The 22,168-nt window shown below is 26.1% G+C and overlaps 1 protein-coding gene across 1 annotated transcript; it reads right to left on the bottom strand.

Annotated features, from left to right (window-relative positions):
* Positions 1-14,577: 14,577 nt before the first annotated feature.
* LOC129612751 (GATA zinc finger domain-containing protein 14-like) lies at positions 14,578-20,718 on the bottom strand (the record flags this gene model as incomplete). Its single annotated transcript, XM_055526511.1, has 7 exons — positions 14,578-14,767; positions 14,881-15,085; positions 15,281-15,661; positions 15,878-16,381; positions 16,499-16,699; positions 18,735-18,774; positions 20,665-20,718. Coding segments are annotated over 7 exons (1,575 nt in total), but the record flags the coding sequence as incomplete, so codon positions are not given.
* Between the last annotated feature and the right edge of the window lie 1,450 nt (positions 20,719-22,168).

The following is a 22,168-nucleotide window of genomic DNA, read 5'->3' as shown; positions in this document are numbered from 1 at the left end:
ATTTTTGTACCTAAATCAAATCATTATGTTGGTACTATAATACCACTGTTTTTCTTAATAATTATGAATGTATACATAAGATGCAACGGATGCAAAGATTTTTTTTCTCATTTTATTTTCCCTATTATCAAATAATTATTTTTTTTTTAAGCTCGTTTTTTGTTTTCATAAGTTTTCCATTATTATTGATTACAATTTTCTTTCATTTTCTTATTATTTTTTTTTTTTTGTAATTGACTTATTTTTTGATGTCTCGGTCAAATTTTTGGGCCGATTCGATTTTTATTACATATATATGCAAAAAAGTAAAAAGAAACTGAGCATAAAACCAAAATGTTAAAAATTGCAAATATAAAAAAAAAAAATATGAGAACATACACTCAAACATGAACTGTAACTCTTACGTCATAATTATGTGTATATGGTTTCATTGTTACATGAAACTGGGTTTCGGCTTTATGTTTTTTTTTATTTTTTTGCTCGCCTTCTTATGGTCTCCTTTTCTCTTTTACAGAAATAAATTAAGATGGATTTTATTAACAATTGTTCAATTGTAAAGAAAAATATATAAAATAAATTTTACATTTTATTTTACATTTTCCATCTTATATATGTCGATTATATTTACAATTATAATACTATACATTACTACATCCTTGTAAAAGAGTTGGTATACCAGAATTAAAATATTTTTCATAAAAATTCCATGACTTGAAAATAGTATTGTATTAAATACGATAACAATAGAAAAATACGAATTTAATTCACAATTTAACATAAAATTCAGTAACAGCTACTTAACAGCATAATTAGACAGCCACAATGTTTATAATTGAATTGTGAATAATTGTGAATAACTGACTGTGTATAATAATACGATATTATTGTAAGAGTGTTAAGCCAGTGATATTTTCAATATAAATGTAGCTAAATTATGCAGAAATGAGTGTTACAGAAGCGAAGCGAGAACCTATATAAACACAACAACGAATGACATTTCATTGCACGCGAACATGATATTTATTACAATACAAAACAAGTTTTCTTTGACAGAAAGCTCATTATTAAAATGACAATTAAAATCATTAAATAAATTCACTAATCCCGTTGCAAAATACGGGTAAGTGAAAATTTTTATAGTTTTAAGTTAAACTTTCTTACTGTCCGGCCGCAAATAAATTTTTGTAATATTCAATGGTGTTTTATTTTATTGTCACCATCCTATCAATGGTAACAATTTATGTATTACAAAAATTACTGTCAACAAAAAAAAAATATTTTATTATAATACCTTTGATTATCAAAAATAAATTCAAAATTTTAATTATATACAGTAATAGTATATGCGTCACACATTTTATGTTTTATATTAACTGTTGAGTAAATTATGGCTTACGATATACGATATTACTCTAATTTTGAAATCCGAATACTTTTATATTTGAGTAGTACATACCCATATTTCGATTCATAATATACAATTTAACTGATATATTATCAAGTATACCAGTTTTAAATAATCATAGTATATTATAGTGTTGTCGTGTATGTATAGATATGATAAAGTAATTACAATTTTTAATTCAGGAAACTGGTTAATAATCCATTTTCAAAGTTACAGTGAACATTTAAAGTTAAAATATAAAAAAAAAAACTTTATTGACTTTTTCTTTTAATTTTACTTTCTTTTTGTTTTTTGTTGCTAAGTACTTTATAATTTAATGTTTTTTTTTTCTCCATTTATTTTAATTTTAATATTTATTATTGCAATTTAGCATATATGCATATGTGTAATACGTCAGAGAATTTAAATGCTATATATATATATGTGTATTTAACCGCATAAATATGTATAATTATTACTGTTATATATGAACATACATGTATACATATTTGTATATTGGGTTGTAATAAGTTTTTTTCATAATTTTAATAATAAAATTTTTAATATTAAGTTTTCCGATTCAATGCTTCTAGATTAATTTTAAAAATATGGGAAATTGATAATTAAAAATTTATTAAAGACAATAAAATGTGTATGATAAGAAAATTAACAATAGAAAAAATTGTGTTAAAAATTTGTTTGTATATGGCAATACTTATTCTCTATTGGGCATGAATGATTAGTAGCTCTTTAATTTTTTTTTTGATTTTTTAACTCCCTCATTTATTTCTAATCTAATTTGTTTCTGCTCTTATTCAGTTTAGAAATTTTCAGGTATCCCATTCTAAAAATCATTTCAAGATTCTCCATTTCGAACTAATGTATTCGAAATTTCCCTTTTTCAAGATTTATTTCAGTAATTTTTCATTTCATATTTATTAGGGTGCTAAACTTTAATTGTAATTAATTAACTATTGCATAAAAGTCTGGGGGTCTCCCATTATTGTTATATATTCAATTAGATGATTTGCATTACAACGTAAGTTGGTTAAAACTTGTTGTCTCAACGTGTTCTACCAATATCTATAGATCTTATGTTAATTTTAACTTATTCAACAGATAAAATTGTATTGCTGAATAAATCAGATTGACGTTAAATCTGCATTTTTGTCAGATGCCCTCAATCGCGTAAAATATTTGATCTTTATTTCATGACACAAATTATTTTAATGCTTTATTATCGTAAAAAAATTTTATAACATTAACATTGTAACAATTAATATTTTTAATTTATTTTTTGTAATAATGTTGGGTACACTATTAGCAGAAATCAATGCTGAATAAAATTAAAAACAAAAAGCAGTATGCAACACAACAAGGAAAAATTAATAAAATTTCCTTTTTTTTCCGTTTTTAATAAAAAGTACCAATCCGCCTGGCTCCAATAATTGTATTCTTCTCTTTATTTTTCCTTAGATTTTTATGTACAATATTATTATACCCTGCACTTCGTGAAGGGTATATTAACTTTGGTATGGAGTTTGTATCTACTTAAAGGAGTCATCTGCGGTATGGACATATACATATATACAAATTCTTGCTCAGCGTAAAATTCTGCGTCGATTTAGACATGTCCGTCCGATCGCACGTTAACTCAAAAACGATTAATATAATTGACACCAAACTTTCACAAGTTTTTTCTTTTGTGCCAAGGACGAACCCTATTGTTATTGGAACAATTCGGACAACGGGTTCGGGTAGCTGCCATACAACTCCAAAAGCTAATTTTAAACATTTCAAAAACTAATAAAGATATAAATATAAAGTTTTGTATACATGTGTCCAATTATATTCTACACATGCTCTAAAAATTTTAATGGAATAGCTGCAACAGTTCGGGTGGTTGCCATATAAAAGCAAATTTTTTATATTCGAAAAAAAAAATAAAGTCAGATTCATGCAACTTGGCAGTCATGTGTCCAATTATAGGTCAGACATATCCGTGAATGGTTCTATAGAATGGTTTCACAGGTTCGAGTAATTGCTATTCAATAACTAAAGGTACAGGGTATAATTCAATCGGTTTATACCGACTGGAACGTTTTTACTTGTTTTTTTTTTAATTTTCGTACATTCATGCATGCATATTTTGCAAAAATTGTAAAATAAATACAAAATACTGTTAATGCAAATTTAATATTAGATTTGAAAAATTCCAAAAATAAAAAGCAGAGGAAAATGTTAAAAAAAATGGCAAAATTTAAATAAGAAAAAGTGTAAAATTTTTGTTAATCATTCATTTAATAAATTAGCTATATTACTGGAAATGAAAAGTAAAAAAAAAATATAATCAAATCCGCCCATAAAATCATTGATGCGAAGAAACGAAAATGTTATGATGATTTTTTTTTTTTGTTTTTAGTTTGATTTCTGTACAAAGTTATCGCAGCTCACTTATATATGCTGATAACATGCATATAACTTGTAAGGTACAAAATAATACTGTATGTTGTGCCAATTTTATGCTAATTAATTTGTAGTCAATTTCCGTATTTCTATTACTAGCTATACAATATGATTTTAAAAACAAAAAAATTTCAATGAATCTCTAATTCACTTTCGAACATTTTTAATGTAGAGTTGCAATTGTGTTAAAATATTCTTTATGAAAATGGAATTTTAAATAATCTGCAATTGTTGTTATACGGTATTAGCATTGTCTTACTTTTTACTCTCGTATGAGATAAAGAGCAAATTTGTATGCATGATAAAATTAGTTAATTAGTTAATAGCTTCTTTTAAGTGTTTTTTTTTAGAGACTTGAAAATAATTTTTCCTTAGTTGAAATTTTAAACTTGACTTATTTTATGAAAATAGCTATAATATAGAAATTTCAAATACCAATATTTATTAGGGTATATTTTAAATTGTAACACTCATAATAGTGATTGCTATCTAGTGACATAGATGAAACATTTGTAGAATTAATTATTTTTTTTTTAATAATATCTGAATATTATGGATGGGTTTTTTTTAAGATATTGCAGTAATTGTGGCTCATAGGCATAAAGTATTATAATTAATTTCGTATTAATAAAAAAAACTATTGCGAAAACTATTAGAAACCCAGGCATGCCTCTAAGCACCAACAAGCTGGTGTTACGTAAGGCGGCAGTGAAGGGCACCAACCTGAGATGAGCAAATAGAACAAGGTGTAACGCGACGAGAAAGCTGACCAGAGCTAGCATTGCGTTGTACAAGGAACCTGATATCTCTTCGATAGAAGGATATCGGTGCTGTGATAGGGGTTCTGACGGGCCATCATCTGATTGGCGAACAAACAAGGAGGATGGGCCACTCCGCAAACATTCTCATTGGAAGATTCTGTGAAGAGGGTGACACATGTCCAGGGGTGGCGTACTCCAGGTACAGATTTCTTGGGTTTTTGCTTTTCCGGTTACGCTGCGGACTTAGCGGATGTTAGTACTAGGGATCTTAGCCGATTTGTGGGAGGTTCCGGCTAGAACTCGAATGAGGGACCGGAAACGAGAGATCCCACCGTACAAAAACGAGTCTAGGTTGCCTATGTGTACCCTTCGGGGGGCCGCGTTAACCTATCCTACCCTAACCTATTGCGATAATTTAGGTTTTATAGCCAAAAACTTTCATTTAAATAATTAAAACTGTATATATAGTAATAAATTGTGTATATTAGTAAGTGTTATGTCGTACGTGGATCGTATGTTATTATAAAATATGCGATTATCGCGAGACATGCACAACAATGTTGAAGAAAGTGTGATTTTTTCTCTCATTTTTCTATCATATTTTTTGATTCCAAGTTCATTAAAATAACAAAAAAAATTAATTTTTATATTTTTTTTTTGTAGTTTGCCAAAAATGCAAGTTTGTAAAAAGAATTTTTTTTGTTGATATTTATGATTGCAAAGTTGCCAGAAATTGAAAAATAAAATTAAATTTTTTAATTTTGTTTCAAGACTACTGGACAAAAAAATTGAGAAATTTTAATTATTTTAAAATATTGGTAAAAAATGCATTTACCATGGATGCCAAAATTTAATGATGATTCTGGCCACCTCCCCTTTTTATTCATTGAAAAAGGGGAGATCTACAGAGAAAGAAAAACATTTTCAGAATTTAGTTAATTACAAAGTGTCTTTATGGAATCTAAAGAGAAAAGTGTTATAATTAAAAATTAAAGAATGCAATGAGAGCAAAGAGAGTGGTGACAATATTTACAAGCTCAATTTCAAAGCAGTTTGCAGCTTCCCAGCCCAATTTATTATTAAGAAAACTAACAAATACAATTGTTTCGGAAGTTTTTATAAAATTATTTTAAAAGTTTTTGTAAAATTTTATACAGGAAGAACTAAGCCGCTAATTAAGTTTGTATTTCACAGAAGTAAAACCATCCAAATCATTATTACAGTAAATTTCTAAACTCTCATGTGCATAAGAAGAATTCTCCAAAATTATCAAACAAATTTCTCGAGATTTTCAAATCAACACCTTTGTGTTCAAGAATCTTACTATAATGGCCATAAGATAACGTAATATGTATATTTCGAACGTGACTATTTAATACATTTAAGTCTTACAAAAATATAGGAAGCATTCAATAGTGCATAGTATTATATAAATATACGCATGCAAATATTTTTCTCACTAGGATTAAACTGTAAAAATCATAGTTCTTAAATATTTTCGTTTCTATTGTCCTTTTGTTAAAGCTGGTGCCCCAAAATTCATTTTTTTTTTGTTTATTTCGAAATTATCATTTGTCTTCCTCTTTTAATTCACATTCTTAAGTTTATTATACATACAAGAATAAGAAAGGATTAGATACAAAAGAGTTGCCTGTTTTTTTTATGCTTCTTCCACTTTTAAAATAATTCCCACGTAAAAACTGGCCAGTCCGGTTTTTCATTTAGTTTCCTAAAGTAATCAAAATTTAATAAAATCTTTCTTTTTTAAAATATTTAATTGATGAAGGTTTTGTATAACTATAATTTCAATATTTGAGGAGACCAATGGTATATAGAGCAACAAAAGCAATAGCATTATACGGAAACGAAGAATGAAAAAAAGAGAACAAAGAAAAAGGATCAAAACTCGGGTCATTGAATAACAAAAAATATTCTCAATATTATTATTTCATTCGTATATAAATGAGAATTTCACACAATATTTCTTATTTTACTGTTATATTCATGAACACTCATATAGATAATAGGAAGATTTGAGTAAAAAAAAAAGGATACTTTGAATATCATTAAAAGGTATAACAGTAATAAAAATAAATTTGTTCTTTTCCTGGTTTTCTCTTCGCTTTTTTTTTGTATTTGATAAATCTCTAATAAACCAGTTTTATGATGACCCAAGATGTCCTTGTCCGATCATGAAAAAAAAAGGGTTTTTAACTGTACATCAGATATGAAAAAAAATGCAAATAAATAAAATATATTGTTGGCATAGCATTTATAGAAAAGTTGTTTGTCAAGTAAATGAATATTGAGAATTGAAAACAAAAATTTTTATATAATAAAAAAGGACTATATGCATATTGTATATATGAGTAAATGAATATGCATAAAGTTATAGGAAAGGGTTAGAGACAGGATAATGAAAATAAATATTTTTTTTTAATATTTTATTTTTAATTTTTAAATAATTTTCAGTGACATTCTTGCATTTGATTTATATATAGGAATGTATAATTGTTGTGCAAGAAATAAAAGATCTGTTCTATTATAATTGTAACGTTTATAACAAAATTGTCCAGAGGATTTTGAAAAAAGTAATAATTACAATTACTATATATAAATACCAGAAGTTACGTATTTGAATTTGGAAAATTTTCATCGCGTTACTACAATCGAGTGGCAGAATTTAATGTAAGAAAAATAAATTATTTTCTGTTATACTGAGTACTGTTATACTAAATATGAAGAGTAAATATTAAATACGTGAACTGTGTCTATTTATTCTTGAATTCAATAATCTATATAAAATTAGAACATTTAGAGACATTAAGTCCGGTCTTAAAAATCTACACTTGAATTTATATATGGTAGTATAACAGAATTTCGATTCAAATTTAATGTTCAACTCAACATATGGTTTATATGTTGTTTTTTTTTCTTCTCATGCAAATGGAACAGGAGCATTAATTTATGTTGTTTTACGTTTCACTTAAGGGTGTAGCGTATAACACTTCCGACAATATATTAACCAAAACGAAAATGTGGTTGAGAGAAAAATAGTTGCTAAAAAGTTTTCCCTCTGAATGCCACTATATTTTTAAATGATAAATAAATATATGTATTTATATAATGTAATAGTAAGTATTTTAGAGTGTTATATTTAGTCTAAAATTGAAAACAATCACCATAGAAATATTAGAGCCATCTGCTGGAATAAATGAAAAATTTCTGATATTTTTAATATGCTCTTTTAACTTGTTTACATGCTCTTTTGATTTGTTCTCATATTATTGAGAGTTAATGAATATTACTAATCATTATTGCCGTATAACCGTGTATTGCCGTGTATTGCCGTATGAATATTAATAATCATTATTGCCATGTAAAAAAATCGCTAGTATGAAAATAATTATTGTTATTATAACAGGAGTATTACCGCCTAGTACGAGTATTTCACATCATTGTAATATGTTGTCAAATACTTATATAATTATTGTTATTAAATACAACTATTTCAATTTCTTTATAAATATTATTATGAATATCCTATAGTATTCCGTGTATACATAAATATTCTTTAATTTTTATATAGAATATTGTTCAGTGGCATTTCTGCATAATATTATTATCATGCGATGAGGAAATTAAATTTTGTATTTATTTTAAAATCTTTAATATTATAAAATTATCATGAATATCCTTGATAAAAAATTTACATATTAAGGATATTAAGAAAATGAATTTTATTGAATAAGAGGAAAAATTTTATTTTAATTTTTAATTTCTTCAAATATTTAAATAAGGTAGTGGACTTTTTTCTTTTTGATTTAAGTTGATGGACATATGGACATAAGGACATAATTTATGGACAAGGAAATGAATTTTTTTTGAATTTTTTAAGAATTCTTATTTTAATTATTGTAATTTATGTTAATTTTAAAAATAAATTTAATGTGAGAAAAATAAAATTTTCAAAATTTACTTCCTTATAATAAATTTCTTTTATAACAAAGTTGTGTCTCTCATTTTGTCTTCTATTCTTCTCGGTAATGAAATTCAAATGTCCAGAACCGGTTTTTTTTTTCTTTTTAAATTAAAGGATATTTACATTATGGTAAATAAGAATAAACGGTGATAATTTATTCATTTGTATAAAAGAAGAGGTTTCAGATTCGATTGCGATGAGCATATTTTTTGATATAGAAAAGGTCAATTCACAAGAGTACGAAGAGAAAAAGTGATTTTAAGGTTCGATAAAACATTTAAATTGTAGTAAAGTAACCCTTTCATATTATACTTGCAATATCCTTTAAATTGTATTGAATAAGGATACATGAAATGATTACAGTATAAGACTTTTTAGTTGTATTTCTCTTGTAATTGTGTTGGTTAATTTGTTACAACATTTTAAATAAAAACAAGAAAATTTTTAACTTTTTCTCAGAGATTTCAGTATTTCGGACTTTTGTTTCTTTAAAAATTTTTGGTGTCCTTTTGATTTTGTTGTTTTTTTTTTTTAAATAAAGGTTCAAATAAACTGGTTTGACCGGAATAAATGACCAGTTTTTTTTTTTTTGCTTCTGTTTGCTTATAATGGATATTTTAAGGGATAGTTTTTGATATGATATGAGAATTTTTTTCTTTATAATGAAAAAGATGATCATGTGTTTAAGGAAAAGGATTTTAAGAATCAGGAAGTTAATGTTATTTTTAATAAAGTTTGGGATTACAGGAGATATGTATTGTGTCTATATTATGTGATATTATGTGTGTGTACGTAGTGAAATGAAGTTAATTAAGACGATTGCATGGAAAATGTGAGAATTTTTTTTTTTTGGATATTCTTCGTGTGAATCTTATATCTAAAAATTACACTTAAGTGACGCGAAGTTTTGCGAAATTCAAGAGTTCTCAAGGGGTTATTGAAATTATTTTACGGAAAAATTGTTATGATTTTTATAATATATGTGACGATTGTAGGAAAAATTTTTTAATTTCTGTATTAACTTGGATTGGAAGTAATAATATATGAGCTCGAAAGAAAAATTTTTTAAGTGTTACTAGATTTATGCAAATTGCGAAGTTGCCATGTCGAACTTGACCTAAAAATTTCGGATATATTTCTAAATTTCGTAAGAGATTCCAAAGATGTTAGGAAAAGAATAAAATTTTGCTGGTTGAGCTTAATCAACTGAATTGTAATAATGAACCAGTTGAACATTAACTTTGGGACGTATAACAAGTTATCAACAATTCGTCACTCTTTTACTAAATATTTAGTAGTCTCAATTAGTCTTAAAATATTTAAAATTAGTTTTTAGAGTTGTATAACAGCCACTCTCGTCCGTGTACTTATTTCATTTTATAGGATATATGTAAGCTGTGATTCATGAAGTTCCGGCTTTATTAATTTTTTTTTAAATATTTAAAATAAATTTTTTGGAGTTATATGGTAACTGAACGAACCCAATTTTTCAAAATGAGTCCAATTAAAATAGTAGAAAGAAAAACTGGCGGGCAGATGGTTTGACAATGCAGAATTTTTTTTCACTATAAGATGATTTAAATGGGGTTGTTTTTTGCAATGTCGTTTGCAAAGTTTCAAGCCGTGGGCCTTGCTTTACATATTAAGAATATTGGGATGTTAAGTTATGATAAAACTAGATTTTTGTATATTTGCGAGCTTGTAATTGAATTTTACGTTTGCATTTTAATCCTATAATACCTTTACATGAAATTTTATATGCGACACGAGATTTTAAAACGTTCAATACAATTTCTATTTTATAATTTCAATTATTTAAGTATTTCCATTATTTGCTTTTCTTCTACCCATACTTAAATTATGGAATCAAAAAGGTTATTATACTAAATTACACACATACAAACGCATATAAAATTTTTTTATATTAATAAATAAATATATGTAATTGAATTTATAAGCCACGATAAATAAAATTTTACACGCAATTTCAATAAGATTTCGAATTAAAAATTTTGTTCAAGTAAAATATGTAATTAGCTATAATAATGTACAAAAAATGTGTAATGAAAATTTAAAATGCATTTCTTTTTTTATATAGTTAATTTATTATAATTAATCAATATTTTTTTTTTCAAAATTGAATTGTAAAATTTTTAGTCTTCGAATATTTAAATCAAGTTCAAAAAGCAATAAGTTTCATTCACCCTAGCTGTTAAAAAAATTTTTATTTACAAAATACTTAGTAAAAAATAAAAATTTTCATTAACATTACAATAACAAAGTTGAAAAAAAAAAGAAAATATTAAGAAATGTGCGCACGCACAAATTTTACAAGAAAAAACAAAAAGTGAAAATTACAAAATTGATAAAGAAAAAAAAATGTTGGAAAATTTTTAATTTTAATGGTTTTTAAATAATATTATGGAAACACCATTTGCGTTAAGAAATAAAATCAATTGTAAAATATGGATTTGTTGGGCATGGTAACTTGTAAAGGAGAGCAATAAAATGGCAATAATTAAGGTAATTTTTATTACACAATTAAAGTTCGAGGAAAAATATATTGAACTATTCATGTTATTAAACTATGAATAGACTATCCAAAAATAAGGGCTTAAGTGTATATTTTGTTTTTTCTATCGGCCAGTAGGATATTTTGTGATACTGAAAAATTGTAGTATTGCTAACACAATACGAGCCGCAAGATTTCCATCGTAGTCACAAAATTCTTCTGAAATATCTCATATTTTCAATCGCAAGTGAGAGACATTCGATCACGAATTCGCATTCACAATTACACCACACTATCTTTCTCATCCATGAAGGGATGACAGACCTCGTTTTCTGTTTAGTCTATCATTTTCATATAAACAATCAAGAAGAATTTGCACATTCACCAACAGCCTTATCAATCTGGTTGATCTGTAAAAATTTCACAAATTTTTTGTAGTGAAAAACTATATGGTAATTGTTCCAATGATCGGCCGAATGTCCGTTCTTCTCAGTTATTCAGAGCACGCATTATTTTTACTAGTATACTTTATGGTAAAATTAAACATCTAATCGTATTTGTTTTCATATGTAGATTAAAATTTTTTTCTAATATAGTTTCATTCTTGTCGTAATCACTGTTATATTAAAAAAAAATTATCAATTAATTCGAAAGATAGTAGAATTTTTATAAATTAGTTTAAAAGAATTTTGGTGCAAGCAATGAAAAATTATCGACATCCTAAGATATATTAAGTCGAATTCTGCTGTGAGCAATGAAAAATGATCGACATCCTAAGATATATTAAGTCGATGATTGAAAATATTATCAATGTACACATTACATGTACACAAATACAAAACAATCGACAATATAATCTACATTCGAATGGAAATAACATCAAATTTCTTAATGGACTAAATCAGAATTCACTTGATTTATTTGTTATTTAAGTAAGTTGCCGAAATAAATAATAATAATTTAATTTCAACCCTTTAGAAGAGAGCACTCTATGTGAGAGCCCACTACAATTTGGGTACATCGTTGTGTTAGTAACGTAAATAACATTATGGGTGGCAACTCTTATAAATAATTTTTGCAATATTTCATTTGAAAATAAAAGTTAAAATTTAATTTTCTAAACTTAATACAAAATATTCTAAAAACAATTAATTGATAAAAAAAAATTCATTCAACTAATTTTAATTCTTTTTATAATTAAAAAAAAATAAATTTATTAATATTTGTCAAGGCCATTAATTTTTTTATAAAATTTAATGTTAATTTTTCAATCCTCTGTCATAAATGTACAGATTTTTACTGTTATGATCCCTTTAGGCATAAATTTTATAATAATTATTAATAACTTTAAAAATTTTAAGGTTAGCAACGAAAATCAAAAAAAAAAAAATTTTATTATTTATTAAACTTAATTTTTTTTTTCTAAAAATAACATTTTATTATATGCAGCTTATATAGACTTAGACAGTCACACCTTAATCGGGTATTTAAGAAGCAAAAATCCATAATAATAATGTTAATATTAAAGTATGTGTGTATGTAATAAAAAAAACCGATAAACTATCATGATGCTGATAATTATTAATAATTATTAATTTATTGTTAATAGCAACAACATAAACTAAGAAATAAATTACATACTGCATCTATGGTAAATAACTGCTGAGTATAACAAATTTGCTACTGCTACAATATTATCCATAATATTATTTAATAATATTAAATATAAAAGAGACAACACCATTGACAAACATTTGAAAATATTCCTGAGCACGTATGATATATTATCTTTAAACATATAGCCTTGCTCCCAAAACATGTAACAAACCTCCCTATATGAACTTTATTATAGTTATAGAGTATTATGCTTACATTATGAAGGGAATTTAAAATTTAAAGTCGTCACAATCATATGTTTTTACATTCGCATATAATATTGACGCTTGACAACTTGTCTTTCTACGTATTCAAAACGATTTTTAAGCAATATTGAATTGAATGCTTCATTAAAATTCCACATCTGTTGCTTCATCAAAATTTTCAAACTTCAACAATGAGACAATGACAGTTCACCTAATACTCGTATAACGCAGTTTTTACAATTTGGAAGTCAGCCAGCATTATACGTACATACGTGCATAGTTATTTTTATTACATCTTAAATCCATTAGAAGTCATCACTTTAACACATCATAAACAATTCACATTAACTAGAGAAATAAAATCTTGACTTAATGTTTTTATACTGTAATTGGTATCTACATGTATAATAGATTCGTACTTGCACGGTGTAGTTTTGTAGCACGTGTAGCGATACATAAGCTGAGCAAACAGTAATTTGATAATTTCATTTTACCCTTTAAATTTTCAATTTTATATGAGAGAATTAGTTTTTAGTATGTACAATGTTTAAAATATTCCAAATATTTTTCAACTTACCTTCATACATCATTTTCTTAATAGTGGTATATAATGAAGGTGATTAATATTGACCCTTCAGTAGTAAATATTTTTTATAATATTATATCGATTAATCATCTGATTGATAGTTTTATGCCAATCATATGTTAGCAATTTAAAATTCAAATAACTAGAGAGGTGGTACTTTAAAAGAATAACGCAGCTTTTATAATCTAATTTTTTTGTTATCAGAAAAAATAGATATCAAGGTCAAGTTTACTTTTCGCATTTTGGTATTTTTTTAATATTTTCAAGTCAATTCATCCGTCAATCTTAAGAAATTATGTAAGGTGATGATATTTTAGGAAAAAATGGGATATTTTGGCATTATTTTGTAAATAATGAATTAAAAATCTATGTAAATTAAAAGTGCTTACCAAAAAGCGAATCTGATAATAGTTCAGCTTATTCAGCAATTAAAATTACGTTGCTGAATAAATTAAATTAACGTCAAATCTGCATTTTAGTATGATTCAATAATTTTTGCATTACTACGCACAAATTCCATCTTATAAGAATGTGAAACAAATTGAAATCAAATAGTGGCAAAGTAATGTCATCAATTATTCTGATGTCGACATTTCTGACTTACTAATCAAATCAGCTTATGACCGTTAATTGCTGAATTGTTTTGTGTTACAGTATTATTACAATTCCGATGTCAAAGTTGTTCTTACTGGCTGGGTTAATTGTATACAGTATAAATCAAATTGCTGAATTATGTAGTAATATGTACATTACAATTGTAACATTGACGTTAGGCAGGGATGTTAATAAATTTTTTCTCAGGGGTGAAATAATTTATTTTTCTTAATAAAAAAATTGTTTTTTATTTTTATTAAAACAAATTAACAAAATTAATTACAAAAATAAAAAAAAAACATATCGTAACAAAATTAAAAATATTCAATAAGTAAAAAAAGATAATCAAACGAAATTAATAATAAAATGATCGTAATTAATTGGAATAAAATCATTTCAATGGCTGAATTAAATATTATATAAGATGAATTTAGCCAAAATGACCTAAATCCCATAATTGTAGACCTTGTTCACCTTTATGATTAATCCATTTAACACTTCCTCTAAATTGATTATTTTTACGATCATTCTCTTCGAAACGCTCCTCTAAATATCCAGGCTTTTCAATTTTATGCCCCATTTCCATGAATTTCGGTTCCTTTTTTGCTATATAAATATCTCTATATGAATATATATTATATATATATATGTATATATATATTTTTAAATAAATTAAATTTTAAAAATAATATTTTTTATTTAAATATTATTTTTTGATTTTTAAAAAACTTACTGATAATATCGAATTTCTTTGTTTTCTGGTTCGTCTAATCCAATTTTTTCTTTATCATTAATATTTTTATCATTACGATCACTGGCATCCTTATAATTAATAAGAAATTTATATTCGGGAGATGGTAGAGGAACGCCACTGTTTGATTTAGTGAAATTTTTTCCATTCGATTTCAAATCGGTTTTATCTTTATTTTTCTCTGATTCTGGTTGCGATTTGGAATTTTTATTTTTAGAATCTTTATTCAAATATTTTTCATCAAATTTTTTATTAAATTTTTGATTATTTAATTTTGTTGTTGGCGTTGGAGATGAAGATTCTTTTGTTACAGTTGATTTGGTGTTTGTATTCTTTGAAACAGTTTCATTCAATGGTTTTGTAAATCTTTCATTAATTCTACTTTCTTGTGGATATTCAATTACCTGATAGGAATGTCCTTTATGCGGATGATCTGACATATGATATTGTTCTTTGGTATTAGCTAAAGGTTGTGTTGCAACACCCCTGCTTTGATGATTATTTTTATGATGTCGTTTATTTTTCTTATTTTTCTTGGATTTTTTACCACCATTACTGATAGAATGATGAGAATTGTGATATGAATGTTGATTACTACTATTATTATCATCTGGTGAGCTTATACTTAGATTTTCTTCATTATCATGGAAGATTTTATGATTTAATAATGTTGCTGTATCTGGATGTTGTTGATTAGTTTTATGATGATTATGATGATGATGATGATTTTTATGTTTTTTCGATGATTTATTATGTTGATTTTCTTTAGCATGATCACAATCAATACCATCATCACAAGATGATGTATCATGACCAAACATATCATCATTAAAATCATAATGATGATCATCATGATGATGATGATGATGATTATTATTCTTAGATTTTTTCTTTTTTTTGGATGAATTTTTATTATGATGATTTAATGGTGGCATTTGTTCTCCTGTTAACGCTTCAAAATGTGGAGCCATTTCATTACCGTTACTATTATAATATTGTTCATGATTGTAAGATTCTGGAGGAGAACCAGGAAATTTTTGTATATGTATTTGATTATTTGGATTTGTTGTTGGGTTAAAGTTATGAACATTTTCATTATAATGTTCAATAATAGATGAATGATCTGGGGGCGATCCTTGAAATGTATTATGATTATGTTGTATATCAACATCATAATTACTTGGTGGTAATGATGTTTGTTGATTATATTGTTGATGTTGATGTTGCACTTGTGGAATATGATGATTATTTTTTATAACAGAATCTCTTGCTTGTGTAAGAGCTTCAAAATGTGGTGCGAAATTTTGTGGAATTTCATAATATTCATGTGTTTGATGTGGATTTTGATTATAATATTGATTTCCAATATTATGATGTTGTTGTTGTTGTTCATACAACTGTGGTGAATATTGAGATTGTTGTTGCTGTTGTGGATGATAATCACTTGAATGTTGATGATAATCATTATGATGTTTTGATTTTTCTTTATTTTGTTCATTATTATCATTTGAAGGTATAAGAAATCCATAACTAAATGGTTTATTAAAATTATTATTTGGTATTTTTAATGATAATGCTGCACCATTATGATTATTTTTACTATCCATTGATTTAAGATCTTTATATTTATCTTCTCTTTCTTGTTCCTTTATTAATTTTAATCCCCTTTCAGCTAATGTTTTCATATCTTTATCATATGGTGATTTTGTTCCAGTTAAATCATGAAAAAATTCAGTGGATTTGACGGAAATATCTTTAATTTGACGATCTTCAATATTTTCATTATGTGGTATGTTGTGATCTGTTTCAGTATGATAACCAATTGGTTGCCAATTATTTTCAAATTGATCATTTTTTTGATTTGATAATTTTGATGATATTTTTGATGATTTATCAGTACGTCTATTAATTGCTTGTATTATATTGATATTCAATAAGGACACTAATAAAATAATTAAAAAATATTTTAAAACTGACATATTTCCGGTATTCTATATGTCAACTTAACCGGTATGAAATGTAATTTGTAACTGATCAAAATACTTTCTTTAACACCTATTTTATATTAGAAAATTTTTTATTTTAAACAAGTGAATTTCAGGTTGGATTCAAATATTATTGGAATACGATTACGTATATATACTTTGGAATTTGTAAAGGGTACCCATTTTCTATGTAAATTAAAGTAAACGACATTAATAAAAACACATTTTTTTAGATCACATTTTTGTTTTTCTTATAAATTTTCTTTTGATTTCTGCTTCACAGATTTGAAACAACAATAGATTTGGTTAAATCTTTTTCGTAACACTTGATTGATTTTTTGTTGATGACATTATAATATATAGTATAATAAACGATAAACCATGGACTTGAGAATGGATAAATTTTAATGTGGTCAAAAGTAGAAAAGTTTTGAATAAACAAAAATTTTTATTTTTGTACAGGAACAATATGCCATAAGCTACTGATGTTTTAAATTTAATCAAATTTGCACGTAAACAATAATCAGTGGCTTACATTTTTTGGAAAATTCAAATGGGAACATCCTGTTCTGACTATACGTGCGTTAAATCAAGTTCTACTTTATTTAAAACTTTACTCAGCAATTACGAAAACCCGCACAATAAATTGGATTTGGTTAAGGTGAAACTTTTATATTATTTTGATTTTAAAATACAAAGATAGGTGCATGTGAAAATTATGAGAGAGCGTTATGGTATTAGCATGAGAAACTATATTCTTGACACATTTCAGGCACAATATATGCTTTATTCTAGATACATTTCAGACACTATCCTGATACTTCATAAGGTATTATGGTGTATGTAACTTGGGGTTTTATCAACTAAGTTATTAATAAAAAATACTGACGTTCCAAAAGAAATTTTTGAAATTTGAGCATTTAGAACTAGAGTATCTCACAATATTGTTCCGTCACAGCTGTAAATCGCAAGTTTTTAAATAATTTTTAATAGAATTTCAAAAATTTTTTTCAAAATTCTTAATCAACATAATTTTGAATGTTAAATTTATTAAATTATTAACAAAAATAACACAATTGCCTGATATGCAATAACAATGACTTTGTTGCTGCTTAAAATGTTGTAATTTTTAAAAGAAGAAGAAGAAGTGTTTCAATAGAAAACTTGCAATTTTTGACCTAATGCAATTTTCAATAGTTTAGATGACCATTTATTCTTCTTCATTACACAGTAATTGTTATTTTTTATAGCCAGTGTTCTCTTTTAAAGAATGCTTTGCACAGCAACAACAAAAATTCCTTATTATTATTATGAGTGAATGAAAATAAATTTAAAATATAACAAACGAATAAAGTAAAAAACGTTTAAGACGGTCTAAACCGACTGAATTATACCCTGCACCTTAAAAATCGACGTATAAAAAGTTGCTTTATATTTAAAACTATTCGAACCTGTTGAATCATGCTACAAAATTTTCAGAGACTAAATCAGAGACATGATTAGACACGTGATTGGAAAATTTTATGAATCTCAAAAAACTTATGAAGAATTTTAACGGCTACCCGACTCTGTGCAGCCATCCCATTAAAATTTTTTAAATATAATGTAAAATTTAATTGGGCCCACCTGTACAAAATTTTATTATTATAATCTTTATTAGTTTTTGCAACATGTGGAATAAACTCTTTAAGTTGTAAGGCAGCTACCCGTCAATAGACTCCGTTATTGATAGTAAAAAAGCAATCTGTAGAAATTTAGTGTTCGCAGAGTTTAAGGCTGAGTTTTACATTGAGTAAGAATATATGTCTCCATACCGCAGACAATTCCTTCAAGTGATTACAAATTTCATACCAAAGTTAATATACCCTTCACGAAAATGCAAGGTGTAAGACTGTAATACAAAGAAGAGTTTTATAAATTGAATAAGCAATGCCTTATTGTAAGAAAATTTTTAATCATTGCCTCAAGTTAGAATAATTTTTATACATGAATTGCTTGACGATGAAAAATAAATTTATCAAAAAAAAAACAAATTTTTTTTAAACTTTCAATAAATTTTGTGCAATAATTTTGGCAAATAATTTATGACTTCGGAAAGAAAATTAAAAAATAAAGGTTAGTACTAAATTGAATTTATTATAGTAAAGATACAATTTTAATGAATATTCAAAAGGTTTTAGGTTAGAGGTGCATTGTATCAAAAAATGCAAGGGGTGAACACATTATTACATAACTAAAATTTAAGTAACAATATTAATAAAATAAAATTAGCTATATAGAATAAATTTTCTCGAAATTTAAAATATTAAAGCAAAATTATTTATTTTACAACATTTACTTACCTTTTATGAGCCCGATTTTCGAACACATTATTCTGCCATATAGATTGCCATTTTAAAATTACAAATTTCACATTCACAATATTATAATATTAGTCTTCATCTGGATTTGTAGATTGTAAATTTGTAAAACCAGGGTAACCGGAGTCTTTATCTAATTATATTTGCATTTTCCTAAAACAAAGAAATAAACTTAAAATCATTTAGCAATTACAATGACATTAGAATGACATTAAAATAAAATAAATTTTAGCTTTAAAATCCAAGAATCACTGGCCTTTGTATTTGTAAGATTCTTCAATAAGACTGAAGTTAGTTTTTTAACAACCATATAGGTTATCTGTGATGACACTAAATTTCGCATGTCAAGTTCCGTGGAAACGCTCTTATCCATGGAAGGGGAGCTTAAATAAACTGTCTTTAGGGAGATTTCTGTCGATCTATATGCCTGTGTGTATAGCTGTCTGGCCGTCCATCTGTCTGCCTGCCTCAGTTCGGTTGGCATAAAGTTAATCTCTGACTAAGAGCCAAATTAAATTTTTTTTCGGGATGTTAACTAATGGCTTATTTACTTATTAACCTTAAAATTTAAAAGAAGTGCTTAACTTTGATTTCCAGAGCACAGTATTACCGTACACAATTCAGTAATAATAACTGGCAAGATGTCAAAATACCCAACTGCTAAAATTTCGTGGACTATTTTCATAGATTACAAATCTTGAACGGAATTTTAATTTTAAACTATAAGCTATTTACAATCAGCATTCATACAATCGTTCATTTATTTGGTGTCATAATGAGAAGCTCAGAAAATATTGGTGGCAACAAATATTTTTTTACACGGATAATGGGTAAAAGTGGTATAATATCCAAAATTTTTTTATATTGAATAATTATGCTCTAAATTTTTCCATAATTTTATTATACAATTTCAGGAAATAGAACACATCAAACATTTTGAAATGACCCTTTTTTTTTGTATGTCTCAAATTTTTCATATACTCAACGCAAGTTTTATAAGGTTCAATTACTTTTCTAAATTATTTTTCTTAACTATTTTTTTGGACATAAGGAGAACTATAAAAACCTAATTAAGTAATATCGTAATTAAGTGAAACAAATTTTATGAAAGACCAAAAGTAAAGGGAAGAAAGAAAAACTTTTATTATCACTCTTGTCTTGTTGTTCCTCCATTAAAATCATGAAAATTTCAAAATACAACAAAAATTAATTTTTTCGGAAATTACGCTTCAATAATCTTTTTAATGGCAAAAAAAAAAAAGAGTTTTAATTTCATTCAAAAGTAACTTTGATTACGAAGTTTTGTTTTTTTTTTGTAATTTCATTATTCGCTTTTAAGTTATCTAACTCCCTTTTATATACACTTTGTGCAATTGAACCCTAGACTCTATTTTTGGGTATTTTGTTTGAAAAAAGTGATTTTTGTCTTTTTTTCTGCTCAATTTTTCCAACAATTCACTTTTGTTTTGTTTTTTATTCACTTTATTCACTTTAAAGTAATTCAAATTTCATTTTATAACAATAAAACAAAGTGTATAACACATTTAATGTACATAAAACGTGCCTTGTACTTTTAATAAAACTTTCTTTGCTTTCTAAAACTTTTAAAATGAAAAAAAACAATACACAAGTAATAAACAAAATACTTGAGTTCAATTTCAATCATAATGTAAATTAAAAATGACGTCAATAATATTGTCACAATTTGAAATTGACAATTTATTATTATAATAAAGATTTTTTTGGAGAGAAAATAAATAAAGAGTGTTTAGCAAAAAAAAAAGAAATATTGAGAGACGAGGAAAAAAACATGTTAGTTTTGATATCTCATTCTCCCTGAAAACCACTGAATGTGATGTGATGGTGATCGGCAGGCGAAGAGTTATGTTGACTTCGCGTAAAAGAGAATTAGACGGTAGAGTATCTCTTATACTAAAGTGTTGAGGTATTCCGACTTGTTTACTGCAATATTTTGAAAGTGGCTTTCTGGAATGTGTTTGACTTCAAATTAGGCGCAAAACTATTTATGAACTAGATTCATCTTACAAGGGAATAGATGTTAAAAACGAATAATGAAAAGGAATGAAGAAATTCTACTTAATAGTTTACAAAATTAGAAACATTTACAAACAAATGACAAATTTGACATACATATGTATGTAAAATTTTTTGATATTGGCCGATAAGTTCCTTTAGTATTAATTTACTGTATAGTAGATTACACATTGTATAAATGGAGTAACAGTGCATCGCGACCCTCACTAGATGTGAGACACGCCCCTAAAATTTCTTCTCGAAACCCACAACCTAATCAATATGAGAAAATTGAAAGACAGACTACAACTCCACTGAAGAGAATACGGAGTTTTCAAGTATTTCCCTTCTCCTGCGAGGAAAGTCTCACAATCTCCCAGAAGGTATCCCGAGATCTCCCCATTCTCCTCAAGTAGCTTCACTTTCTGGGACCAGACTTCTAATGTGACTCCTAAGCCTTGTCATGCCCCATCAAGATGCTAGTGAGAATTCTCAATTGGTTCCTGCACAATCACCTTTATCTTCCTAACGCGCTCCTAATTCTGTACAGTAATGCATAGGCACAATAATAAATTTAAAGTAATTTAATCGGACAGACATTAAAAATTACCTTTAAGACAAATCATCATAAATTAAGATTATACAACAATAACAAAATTAGAAAAGATTTTCAAAAACAAAAAAAACAAAAAATTATCAATTAATTTAATGGTTATAGATGGTAAGCCTGACTTAAATAACAATAATTACAATAATACAAATAAAAATATATAAATTGCAATGTCATTTTAATATTAGCAATTAGTTGTCTATAGAATTTATTTAGAAGAAGTTCAAAATTATTGATGATAATGATGATAACTTCAAAATTTAAAAGATCTTGTATTTTTA

The sequence above is a fragment of the Condylostylus longicornis genome, unplaced genomic scaffold (genome assembly GCF_029603195.1).
Source record: "Condylostylus longicornis isolate FDR11 unplaced genomic scaffold, ASM2960319v2 ptg000077l, whole genome shotgun sequence".
NCBI classification, from domain to species: Eukaryota; Metazoa; Arthropoda; class Insecta; order Diptera; family Dolichopodidae; genus Condylostylus; species Condylostylus longicornis.
This window is presented reverse-complemented; position numbering and strand designations above follow the sequence as displayed.